At 37.3% G+C, this 13,487-nt stretch overlaps 2 protein-coding genes across 20 annotated transcripts in view; both read left to right on the top strand.

Annotated features, from left to right (window-relative positions):
* LOC127976137 (latent-transforming growth factor beta-binding protein 1) overlaps positions 1–9,462 on the top strand; it is a 75,547-nt gene extending 66,085 nt beyond the window's left edge. For 13 of the 16 annotated variants that reach the window (XM_052580331.1, XM_052580324.1, XM_052580322.1 and 10 more), the window contains 8 exons: positions 1,250–1,411; positions 2,104–2,196; positions 2,979–3,107; positions 4,633–4,770; positions 6,789–6,956; positions 7,148–7,318; positions 7,401–7,550; positions 8,234–9,462. In XM_052580331.1, coding sequence (XP_052436291.1) covers positions 1,250–1,411; positions 2,104–2,196; positions 2,979–3,107; positions 4,633–4,770; positions 6,789–6,956; positions 7,148–7,318; positions 7,401–7,550; positions 8,234–8,406 — 1,184 coding nt within the window. In that variant the 3' untranslated portion in view covers positions 8,407–9,462. The remainder of the gene's footprint in view (positions 1–1,249; positions 1,412–2,103; positions 2,197–2,978; positions 3,108–4,632; positions 4,771–6,788; positions 6,957–7,147; positions 7,319–7,400; positions 7,551–8,233) is intronic. The other 3 variants (XM_052580329.1, XM_052580328.1, XM_052580323.1) reach the window with 1 other exon arrangement.
* A 1,272-nt stretch (positions 9,463–10,734) lies between these two features.
* The window catches only part of LOC127976175 (ras guanyl-releasing protein 3), a 34,244-nt gene continuing 31,491 nt past the window's right edge, over positions 10,735–13,487 (top strand). Inside the window, exons 1-2 of one of the 4 annotated variants that reach the window (XM_052580414.1) lie at positions 10,735–10,753; positions 11,356–11,438. The gene's annotated coding sequence lies outside the window, so the exon portion shown is untranslated. The other 3 variants (XM_052580413.1, XM_052580415.1, XM_052580412.1) reach the window with 3 other exon arrangements.

Raw genomic sequence — 13,487 nt, 5'->3', positions numbered from 1 at the left:
CTTACAGTTAGTCTGAAGTGGGGTATCAAAATAAACAGTAACTTATTGTTATTACTCTTTTCATAACACAACTAGTTATTAGCATGCCTATTTTTAATACATTCTGCATGTCCCTGTTCTATAGCCATAATCTTAACCAATACTTAAACGTAACAGCTACCTTACGAACTATCAATAAGCACAAATTACTGGGGCAAAAGTTGTAGTTAATGGTTTGTTAACAGTGAGAATTGGACCTTAAAATAAAGTGTGACCCTGTTTCACTATAAAATTATTCTGTCTGTTCTTAGCATTTATTTGCATATGGTTAATGTTGTTTTGGCAACATAATTACTAAATGAATTATGCCAATCAGGAAGTAACAATGAAATACAACCAAAAATTTGCACCAAGTGCAATTTACATACTCGATTCAGAGTCTTGTAGTTTGCAAAACTAGTTTTTTATAAATTGGGTGATCTGGGACAGGTTTTGTTTACAACTAAAGATCAGGTGTGGTTGATAAAATAGCTTAAGGTTTAAGGGTTGGCACTGGCTAGATTGGAATCAATTTGTTCCTCTAGTGGTGAGGAACATGAAGGTCAATGTTGATTGTGTGTGTGTGTGTGTGAGAGAGAGAGAGAGAGAGAGAGAGAGAGAGAGAGAGAGAGAGAGTGAGTGAGTGGCTACACACCAGCTGTGCCTGGAAGATCAAGTAACAGGAAGCTTTTTTTTTTTTTTAGATGTTAGCCAAGTGTTTTATTTAAGGACTTTTGTCCAAATCCCCCCACCTAATCCTCCTCCCCTCATAAAACCACACTGTCTCCTGAGTTGAAACAATTTTTTTTTAACAAGAAGTACCCTGCTATGTCTTACCAGAGCTGTAAATCATGCTTTTTACATATAAGGAGGACACTGATAGAACACCATAAATCTATAATCACAATATATTGGAATATGAATTATGTTGAAACAATAAAAAGGATTACCCAGTGATTAAAAAAGCCAAGGATGAACTGCTTCTCTCTGATATAGTACACAATTTCTGCTGTGTACCTGACCTTTGTTCTTTAGGTGTTCTTCATTTGTGGATTACTGTATTGCACTGAAATATTGCAGTTGAAATCATTGATAGATTTTTTTCCCCCCTCCCCTTTATTTTTCTGTTCTTTGTGACAAATCATGCTTGAAAATTTTATCTGAATATTTTAAAAGGACAACACATCCGTTCTGAGTTATCTGTGTTGTGTTGTTGTCTTGTTCCCCACAGTCACACCAGTGGAGAGGAAAGAGTGTTATTTCAACTTAAATGATGAGAACCTGTGTGATAATGTGCTGGCCAGCAGCGTGACTAAAGAGGAGTGCTGCTGTACGCTAGGAGCCGGCTGGGGGGACAACTGTGAGGTCCATCCCTGCCCCATACAAGGAACAGGTGCTCAGTTACATCACGCACAATGACAAATCTAAGAAGTGCAGTACTAAGAACTGCAAGAACCTGAGGATAGTGAATGAATCATTCTTTTGAGAGGATTCTTTGCAGTGAATTTGTTGACTTGGCTCATTTTATGTAAACAATTATTTTTAACATTTTTTAACATTTTTTTAACATTAAAAATCTCAGCGTAGGAAAAAGTAATAAGAAAAAGTTTTAAAGCCATTATCATTTAAGACTGTAATGATTCCTACAACATTTTGTACTTCAATCTTCCTACAAATTGGTTGAAGAGGATGTGTCCTGGGAAGTTTTGTGCATTAGTGCTTATAAATCTGTCTGTGCTCATTTCTTAATTTCAGACAGGTATATCAGATAGGACTGAAAATTGCTGTAAGTTTAAATGCAAAACAATATCAATCTTTCTGCAGATGATGCCTGCTGAAAGGTGTTCAATACATGTAAAAGCTTGTCTGTCCTATGATGACCTAAATGACTGAGATACTTCAGACAAGCCAATTGTAAATCATGTCTGGAGCTCATATAAATGTGAAACAATCACACTCATCTCTGTTTTGCTTTACCAGCTTATAACTAAAAATCAATCTTCAACTTATATCCAAAAATCATCATTCTTTAAGTAAATACAGCAGACGGTTTCCTTTATGAACTGCTGACACTCTCCTTTGCAGATCAGTTCTCCCAGATGTGTCTGGCAGGCCAGGGTTACATTCCTCCTGGAGATCCCATGATTCCTACAACCAGCTTAGCAGAAAGCTTCAAAGGTATCTATGTGTCTATGTATTTTTAAAGGGGTAGTACACCCAAAAATAAGCAATCTGTCATTAGTTACTATATCACACTATTTCAAAAACCTGTATGACTAACTGACTCTGTAGAACACTAAAGAAAGTTTTTGTACATACAATGAAATCCAGTGGGGTCCAAAACAACACCGGACCCCAATGACTTTCATTAGATGGACAAAAAATAACATTGTTTTCCTTTTTGGATGAACTGTCCCTTCAATGTCTGTTTGTTTACGTGTGCTTATCTGGTTTTACGTTTAAGCTCTGATGTGTCTTGCACTTTTACCCCTATTTTATGCACATATTTTTGACTTTGTAATGAGTAGAAGCGGCCGCAGACATTGCTTAGCATCTGACCTACATATGCTGAAACACACACACTCAGCAGCCTGCTCCCCAGTGTGGGGAAACCTCAGTCGCAGGGCCAGTCTAATGCTCTGATTTAATTTATGAATGCAGCGAGAGTGTGGTTTGGCTGGTGGCAGCACGAGTGAATGCGATGTGGTCGGGATGTGTGTCTGTGTCAGAGTACGCTTGAATGGAATGCTTATGGATGGTAAGGATATTTCCTCCCTGTCAGTCTCCAGTCAAATGACATTTCTGCATGTAGCAGATCCCTAAATAAGAACACTAACCAGAGCAACGCGTCCAGATGCATGCTGATCTGTAGGTGTGGTCCAAGGTTTCAGGTTTATACTGACCCGTCTGTTTGTTTAATGATGAAATAATGCAAATGTGTTTATGTATGTGATTTGCAGATGCAGATGAATGCAAGCTTTTTGAAAATGAGATCTGCAAAGATGGCTTTTGCCTCAATACCCACGGTGGGTATGAGTGTTACTGCAAGGCCGGACTCTACTATGATGAGAACAAACTGCAGTGTGTTGGTAAGGGCCAAAATCACAATCTGCATGTAATCTCCGAACAACTGTGGATTACCCTGTCTCATCTGTCTTTTGAGTTGTAGACGATTACCTCATGTTGTTCCAAAGTCTTCTGCAGAGCACAAAAGAAGATATTTCAACAAAAACAAATCAAATCCGACCTATTGAAAACGGTTATTGTTATGGCCAAATATTTTCAGATCCTAATAAACCATACATCAATGGAAAGCTTATTTATCAATTTCAAAAAATGACACTTAAGACTGGTTTTGTGGTCCAGGGTTACACACACACACACACACACACACACACACACACACACACACACACACATATATATATATATATATATATATATATATTTATTGCTACCTATTTGAACAAGGTGTTTAAACACAAAAAAACTAATATGCTGTAATACACAAAAAGTAATGAAAACATTGTTTTTCATTTTTTTCAAAACAGTATGTGCATGTCATCACTCCTTTCTCGGATATACACAGATTAAAGCAGCTTGTTGCAGTTTAATGAAATATTTTCAGAAATATAAAAAGTTACATGAAAGTGTTTTATTTTAGTCTAAGTATTCTTAGAAAGGTTTGTTGTTCATAACATCCTGCTGTAGCTGTTTATTGCCTGTGATGTTTGGCCTTGAATTGTCTCTGTGTTCTTTAGTTGGTTTGGAATGACAGACTTGTGTGTGTTTTTGCGTGGGTGCATGCGAGTTTACATGCTGAAAAGATGTGTGTATGGGTGTAAGTGTTGGCCCAGTTTGGCTCACCGTAACGGCAACACATTTAAATTGGATTTAAATTTAAAGTTTAAACCTGCTGCAGCTGCCAGCTTGTGGCTTGCGGCCACATTATGCATGCAGCGTGATAGCAGGTTATATGTATGTGTAAGCTTGGGTCAAAGGGCTACATCTTGCGACCGGTCAGGGCGGCACAATCATTATGATCCAGGCCACAGCTCTATGGTGCACCGCAGGCTGTCTGGCTGCCTAAACACACATGCACACACTCACACAAACCACAGACCCACGGCAATGGATTCTTGCCCGGCCGCACTGCCTTAAAGCTGCCACACCCCTGACTGCTTTACACACACATATTCAGTGTAGCCACAGACATTTGACTTCCTACACCCACACTGATATACACAAATGTGAGCAACCACTCACTCTTCACACACACAAGTATGTCTCTCTCGTCTCTACATGTGTCAGTCTTTTTGACACCAGGTCTGTGGTTGCAGGTTCTGGAGGAGGCCGCAAACTTTACATACTCACTGTGGGCTCCTCTGGTTTTATGCAAAAAAACACTTAAGAACAAACAATAAGAAACGGAGCAATTCCAAGAGGGGTCCTTGCACCGTGGTGCTTGGGCCATAAAAATTGTTATATGGCAGATTGCTGTCGTGCTGAATGCTGTTGAAACTGTTGTTCTTTTTGCATCTCTGTTGTACACATTGGACTTGCTCATGGTCTCTGTTAATTTTCTGTTTCTCTCTCCGTCTCTGGACTCTGCAGACACTGATGAATGTGAAGATGAATCAAACTGTATAGAAGGTAAATGTATGAACACATATGGGTCATATCTGTGTTTCTGCACTCCGCCCCTGGTTCTTGCACCGGACAGCACTCACTGCATTTTACCCCACTTGGCAGGTAAAGTCTTACATCAGCTGTAACAAAGTACAATGCACCTGAATCCCTACATCACACTGTACAATCCCTATTCTAAGTCCTTCACTCCAAAAACCCTCACCTTAAAGCCTCTAAAATCACTCTTCAAAACTCACACCCTAAACTGGTCTAAATCAGTGTTTCCCAATCCTGGAGGTTTCCAGAACTGCACATCTTCTATCACATCTCCTCCTTATTCATCTTCTAAGATCATTAGCAAAGTTCTCCATGACCTGAATACAGTGTGTCAGATTAGTGAGACACCTCAAATCTGCATCGTTGGAGTTCCACAAGGAGCTGGATTGAGACACAATGCTCTAAATCCTTTCATCTAAACCCTAAATTCTCTCAAACCTATATTCTCTCCGCGGAAACCCTACATTTTACATTTGATACACTACAGACTATTATTATTATTAATTATTTGTTCTTATCTGACTTGCTCGTCTTGAGCTCAAAGCTATTCTAAATAGTGTCATACTGCCATCTAGAGGATGGTCAGAATAGGACACATTACTTTTTTCATATAGATTTTTCACATACATGGCATTGTTTTTTTATTCTAAGGTTGAATGGAATGTCTGAATGGAATTTATTTTATTTTTTTTAGCTTTTCATAAACAGGAAAACATTAATAATCACAATGTTCAATATGTGTCAGAAACAAAATCTCCCCCCACCCTCATTCGTAGATGTTATAAGTACAAGTCATACGGATTGTACTCCAAAAAAAACTAAATGAGTATGTGATTGACTTTGTAAATACATGAATATATAAACATAAAAATAAAAAACAAAAATTAATATATAAAATTACTTTGATAATTTATACAAATAATATATATCTGAAAGTGACGTGACATTCAGCCAAGTATGGTGACCAATACTCAGAATTTGTGCTCTGCATTTAACCCATGCAAAGTACGCACACACACAGAGCAGTGAACACACACACACACACACTGTGAGCACACACCCGGAGCAGTGGGCAGCCATTTATGCTGCGGCGCCCGGGGAGCAGTTGGGGGTTCGATGCCTTGCTCAAGGGCACCTAAATCATGGTATTGAAGGTGGAGATATCTACATATCTACATATGTCATACCTGTATATACTCTTATATTTAAAGAAAACTGTATATACCTACATAATTATACATACAGTATTTGTGCATTACATTTACACACCACATATACCCATGCAAACACATTTATACTTATACACCTGTATGTGTCCACGCGCACTTGCATACTCATACCATATGCATTCCTATTTGTAACAACACACATACATCTATGCACATGCGCATCAATAAAAAAAAAAAGTTAACAGTGAGTAAAAAGAATATATGAATGGAAGAAGATTGCAAATGACACTTAACTACTATCTCTAAGGATGATACTTTTTTTTTGCCAGTATCATTCATAATGAAATGGCCTGTGATAAGTATTTATTTCCTATACTAGAAGTATCCCCAAAAATGCCCACTTTTGGTGCCAAGTCAATTTTATATGCTTCTGAGAGGAATTCAAATATATGCTGCCAGCAAGGCCAGATTTGATGACATGACCAGAAAGCATGAGATACCTTCTGCGATTTTACATGTGTTACATGTAGAGGATACGATTTACCCGAAATCCTATGTAGTTTGGTCCTTGAATAATGAAGTCTGCGGATAATTTTAAATTGGATCACAGCATGTCTAGCATTAATAGAACAATCATGAATTTTATTAAGACAACCTTCCCATGAATCACTAGACAAGTTTCGAGAGTTTGATGTATTGATATATTTTCAAAGCCTGTGAAATGTTTCCTTGTAAAATCTCTCATTTGTAAATACCAGAAAAAATCTGTAGATAAAAGATCATACAGTATTTTAATTTAAGTTGTGTAAATGAACCAAATGTAGTGTTTTATGCAGATTTTAAGCATATTTCAGTACTCAAGTTTCATTTGGTTGAAACTTATAAATGCTATTTACTGTGTTTGTGTATTTACAGGACAAAGAGAACCTGATGTGTACCCAGGTATTTGCTGGGAGACTGTCACGGAAAGGATGACCTGCACAAAGCCCATTCCCAATCTACAGACCACGTTCACAGAATGCTGCTGTTTACACGGAGATGCCTGGGGCATAGATTGTGCTCTCTGCCCACTAAAAAATACAGGTATAAAAACACAACTTCACACCAAAACACAGAGCATAAAAATCTGGAGCAGCTTTGTTTTTTGGAGCTCATTTGTAAAACATCAAGACGTGTGCTCTTTCTTAAAATTATTGCAGACACAAAGAACCTGCAAACACAAAAAAAAACAAAGAAAGCAAATCAAAACAAAACTCTTTTTTACTCTCATCCAGAGGCCTATGCCACTATGTGTAATATCCGTCATTTTGGTGGACCCCGTCAGCCGTATGGTCAGGATGCTTTAGTCGCTGGCCCAGTCACTGAATACGGCCCTGAATATGACTCTCAACCTCTGAACCCCGACGGCACGCTGCCCCTCTTTGAGGATTATGAAGGACCTAGACGTGAGTACAAATATACAGTTGAAATGATTATTGATAGCCATTATTTACTCATATTCATGTTTTCTCAACCTCTCTCTCTCAGATCCATATGATGCGTTTGAAGGACTGCGAGCTGAGGAATGCGGCGTGCTGAACGGATGTGAGAATGGACGGTGTGTGCGCGTGCAGGAGGGATACACCTGTGACTGCTTCGATGGGTACACACTCGACATGTCCCGCATGGCCTGCGTGGGTGAGCAACAGCAGAGTGTCACATGATGAGGGGATCAGCATGTGGGTGGGATTAGCTCAGGGTGACATTTCGGTTTGTTTCAACTCTAAAGATTGTTTTTATTGATATTTTATTTACATATTTTATTAATATGAGATTGGATTTACTTTGTGTTATCAGAGCTTAAACCTCTGAAGGTTGGAAGTGATTCAAAACCTTGTCTGTAATGTAACTTTAAAATTCTCCTTACTAGCGAATGGGTGTGTTTTTCTTACATTGTCACGGATCGTGATCATCATGACTAATCTCCTGAAATGAGGCATGACTGAGCAGATGATATACGCCCAGACACCGAGTGGCTATTAGGGTTGGGAACGAGTAGAGGTTCTTATTCAGAACCAGTACACATTTTTCTTTCGTAATAATGGAATGACATTTGGTTTGCATTAATGGTTCTCCAACAGGTGAATGTTTTTTTTTTTTTAGTGAATCAAAAACATCCAACCAGTGTAGTTTGATTCTCAAATGAATGACTCTTATACATTTATTATTTAGTGAAACAAAAACTGCGAGGTTTAGATCGGTGTACTGTCCTTTCTAACTGGTTTATATAACAATCTGTAGTTAAGGCTGAAGCTGTGTCCTATACAAGACATGAGTAATTAACTCTCTACTTCTCTGACAACTTTTGTTTTGTGTTCCAGATATAAATGAATGCTCAGAGCTGAACACAAAGATGTCTCTTTGCAAGAACGGCAAGTGCATCAACACACAAGGCTCATTTAAGTGTGTGTGTCTGCCAGGATTTGTCCACTCTGCCCAGCACAACTACTGTGTGTCCCAAAGACAGAATGCAACCAGTACGAGCACGGAGTGACCAACAGGGGGCGCAAGATACACTAAAAACACTCTTATTTAATCAAGGCCCATATATTCTGCACTGTATAAAACAAACACCCAAAAATTGACCCTAGAAAAAAAAGTCCTACTTGAGATGAAGAGTTTAATGTGCTATCTTATGGTGTCTATGAGAGAACTGTATAAAATATTTGTTTTATTGGTCTATGTAAGTTTATTATTTTTTACTGTATTAGGAAGTAGAAAGGTGTGAACATAGCAGAGGTGATATTTCAGCAAATTGACAAACCCTATGACCTTAAGCTGGGGGACTGCTTTATTTTAACCCAGTCAGAGACACCGAGCGTGTGGATATTTTACTAATGCAAAAGCCAGACTCTTTCTTTCCAGTTTTCTTTTTGATTTTTTTTAGTGTCTTCTCCCTTCTTTCTGTTTTGAATTCATTTATTGGCTGATTTTTCTTTCTCTCATCCTTTTCTTTTCTATTCATATTTCAAATTTTTTCTTATGGCCTTAGCGAGGCAGATCACACCACAAACACATAAACCTTCAGTACATAGATTCATAGGAAACATACAGAGCACAAACTGTTTTCAGTGTCGTCTTTAAAATAAGCTTTTTATATGAGCTGCTTTGTATTAATGACAGACACCAGCTAATTTTCTATGTCTGGGACATTAGTCCACTGCAGATGTCTGCCCTGTGGAGCAGGCATGACCTTTAACCTCGCCTATCTTCTAGAAATTGTTTCTTTGAAAAGAAAATAATAAAAATGAAGTGCCTTTATGTATTTTTTTCAGATATTTTTAACAGAAATCTTTTACTGCGTTTGATGGTGAAATGTCTTGCCAGGTTGCAAAGCTGCTAATAAACAGCCGTGGGATTTTTTTCTTTTTTTTTTACTCTTTCTGAATTCTTTTTTTTTCTTTTTTTCTTTTTTTTGACATTTAAACTGAAGAGCTGATTAAAAACGATGTATTTGTAATTTGTACATGAATAAATATCTTCTGAATATCCATATAATGTATTAGAAGTCTTGAAATAAATCAGAGATGGTGATGTTTATACACCTTTATCTATGCTGTGTTGTCTACATTAAATATCAGTGCCTCTTAACTGGGTTATGACCCAAAAAAGGGTTGTCTGACCGAGACAGAAAAGAATAAACAATGTTTAATACAATTGATGGAATCTGACACACACCAGAATAACATTACATCACCTTAAATAATTGAAAATAATAGTTTTAAATAACAAATACTGTGTATTTACAGTAAATTCTGTTCTCACAATGGGTCCCATAGAAATCATGGCCTTTGACTCACCTGTTTATCTTAAGCCATAATCTTGTGTTGAGAAGTCAGGTGATTTATGATTCACATCGATTGTTTCTCAATGAAAAAAACAATGGCACAAACTTAACAAATGGCTTTTGATATCAAACGGGCTGTTATGACTTATTGTACAGTTCTCTGGAATGCTGCATTCAGGTTGGTAAATCGCGTCATTCAGTTGATACACACTGAAGATCGTTCATCCGGGTAAGTGAAACGGACAGTACTTTCATTCTACGGATTGTATTAAAAATAATTTAGAGAACTTCTAAAGCTTAAAGGGTTAGTTCACAAATAACTGAAAATTAAAATCTGAGAGCTCTCTGATCCAGCATAGACAGCAAAGAAACTGAAATATTCCCGGTCCCAGAAACATAACATTTACATCAATAAAACAATCCACGTGACATCAGTGGTGTAACGTGTGTAGCGTTTGTATCAGTGTGTAGCGGTCTATACAGGGTCACATATTTGATCAAAAATATCTTAATTCGTGTTCTGAATATGTCTTGGTTTGGAAAATTGCCACAAATATCTCCTGTCAGCCATTGGTCGAACAAACAGATAGCCACGCCCACAGCCCACGCCATTGGTCAAATAAAAGTTGTCAGCTGGTAGCTCAAAACAAATGGTGAAACTTTTACAGTAGCCGAGACATGTTGATAGTTTTCGTAAAAGTAAACTTTTTAATTGCTTGCTCGTTGTCTCTGCGTATTAATCTGCAATAAGAGTATTTTCCCACCGAAAACGCTACATACTTTGACTTTTAGTTTTGTCACTGTGTTGATCTTTTACTTTGTTGATAGTTTTATACATTGTAATTGATCACGAAATCAATATTTAATGTCCACTGATCTATTTGCATGTCTTAAGAATATTTTAGTATTTATTATATAATATTTAAGATTTGTGTGCTTTATTTGCATTTCTTTACTCATGTTTCCTGTAAATATTTTTTTCTTCAAAGCACACAAAAGCAAGGCAGAAAGAAACTGACCTGAAAAGGCAACTAGAGATCATCTAACAAAACAGGTGAGCAGAGATAAACATTTATTAATTTTGTACATAGTATATGAGTACATAGTATATTTTGTACTATAGTATATGAGTATAGTACTTATATAGTATATATAAATATATTTATCAAATGACCAAGCTATCATAATCTAATACCATTACTATACAGTAACCTACTTCTCACTAAAGATTATTTGTTAAGACTAATTTAAGGACAATTGCCTTTACTTTCTGCTTGTTAATGTCAAATTTATGTACTGGAACTGTGTGTGTGCGTGCGTTTGTGTGTGTGTGTGTGTGTGTGTGTGTGTGTGTGTGTGTGCGTGTGTGTTACAGAGGGAGAGAGAGAGAGGGGGGTGGAGGGGGAAGAAAGGTATGATTGATTGATGGAGCGAAAAGAGACAGAGCAAAGGGAAGTGAGGGGTGGGACCGAGTAAAGAGCAGTGGAAGTGAAGGGGGAGGGCCAGAGAAAGCAAAGGGAGGAGAGAGGCAGCGTGCATCTGTGTGGGGTCAGTATCACATGCTTGGCTCTTGCACTCCACACTGTTGCTGATTGTGTGCGCTTTGATCTGAGTGCATTTGACATGCAGTACTTATTTTCTTTCTTTCTTGTGAAGGGAGACATGAACTTGCAGAGAGATTCGCTGGATGATTCACACCTATGCTGAGTCAAAAGAGCTCCAGTGATCTGCACAGGCAGGTAAGATCTCTTTCATTTGATCACATAACAGACTGTCGCTCCTTTTTAAAGCCTCTGATTCAGTGGTTAAACACAAACTAATGGTAAACCGTGGCATGTTGGACATTAGTTCACACACTCTGAACAATCAAAATGTGTGTAGTCTGTAGTCAGGTGTTTTTACTGCGATCTGAAGAGTACAGAAGGCAACTTTACACTCTTAACGCAAACATGTTGCAGCAAGAGAGATTTGACAGAGGAATTCCAAGGTCACAAACTTTTCTGGTGGTGTATCATGTTGTGTCGTGTTTGTGTGATAATCGGAGCCAGTTTGGGAAACACTGATATTTATTTGTCAGTCCAGATGATCACAGGGCTGGTCAGTGTCTGTAGATAATAGGTCAGTCTGAAAATCATGTTGTGCAGAGAGTGTGTGTATTGTATGCAGGTTTGATTTTGTGCATATATTCTTTTAAATTTATTAGCAATATGTTTGAGAAAAAAGTTTTGGTGATAAGGTTATATATATTATTTTTTCATTCTATAAATTATATATATCATAAAGTAGATACAGTAAAAAAAAAATCGTAATTTTATGTACGTAGTTATTCATAGTTAAATATATATATATTTTATTTTAAATATTTGTATTATTTATGTTGAGACATTTTATGTGTACGTGTGTGTGTGTGTGTGTGTGTGTGTATATATATATATATATATATATATGGATTAATTAATAATATAATTTTTTTAGGGTTACAGTTTGGGTTAGTCTGTTGTAATAATGAACTTATATTACCACGTCTGTAAGAGTGTAGCTCCTTAAAACATAATGATTTAAATTTATTGATGCGTGTATTAACATTAACAAAAAACACACAATTTCCTGCAAAGCACTGTGGGGACATGATGCTGATTTTGAGTCAGTCCACATTGCAGTCTGCTCAGATGTTGCATTGCAAGTGTTGTTGTAGTTTCAACTTTTGTTCATAAGTCACAGGGACGATCGTGGCCCAAGGACATCTAAGTTCTCTTAGAATCCCACTCGCACACATGGATACACACTGACTCTTTCTTTCCAACAAATGCATGCAAGTTTATCTCAGCAGCTCACTCTCACTGGTTTTATTAACCATGTCCGTGTTTCAAGTTAATGCATTAATGGAAAAATCACAGTTAATTATCATCGTCTCATAAAGTTTTCCATAAAGCAAACAGCAAATAGAAGAGGTCATGTATACTGCAGCATTAACCTCTGACTTATAAGGACCTTATTTAGAGCTGGCCACAAGCCTAGTGTCTCTAAACAGTTCTTGTATGAATTCCTGTGCAGTAATAACTCATTACATGCACACGTGAACATCTAAATTTGGATTACAGGATGTTGAATTACTGTTGTACAACAGCTTCTCTCTTTGAATCAATGACTATGCTTGTCAAATAAGGTACTCAGACGTCTAAATTATGCATTTTTAACATTGATAAGTACAGTAAATAATGGAGTTTTTTTAGGATTATAATTTGCATGTAGTTATTGAACTTCCTATGCAAACAATAGAAGTCAGTTTTTAGTTGGCTTGGTAATCAGGTGTAAATAATAACCTTCTCTGGTCTTTTTCCATCTCTTTGCTCAGTGTGCTGAAAAATCTGCGGGTCGGATCAGCGGCCAGTAATATTTAAACTCTTTTAACACATAAGCACTCATGTATTCGCTGAACACGCACTCATTCTCAGAGCTGTCTATGACGGCAAGTGCAGGCAGGTGTCTGTAACATGGATGGTTCTTCCTCACTGTCTCACTCCACTAAATACTATCCCTCATATGCTGTCTCATTTCTTTTTTTTTTCATAGTGTCTTTTTACTTCCTATTTCTATTTCTTAACCATCTTTCTCTTATCTGTGTTATTTGCAGTACAGTTGTGAGCCAGTAAAATGACGGACTATTTATAGAACAAGCGTGTCGATGTGTTTTTGCACCCTGCTGCGTATGTGTTCACATGTCTCTTCTTCTTTTTTCTTCACATCTTCTGTCCATATAAGAGTGATTCTTTAACTAGCCTTTCGAA

This window comes from Carassius gibelio, chromosome B17 (genome assembly GCF_023724105.1).
Source record: "Carassius gibelio isolate Cgi1373 ecotype wild population from Czech Republic chromosome B17, carGib1.2-hapl.c, whole genome shotgun sequence".
Taxonomy (NCBI): Eukaryota; Metazoa; Chordata; class Actinopteri; order Cypriniformes; family Cyprinidae; genus Carassius; species Carassius gibelio.
This window is presented reverse-complemented; position numbering and strand designations above follow the sequence as displayed.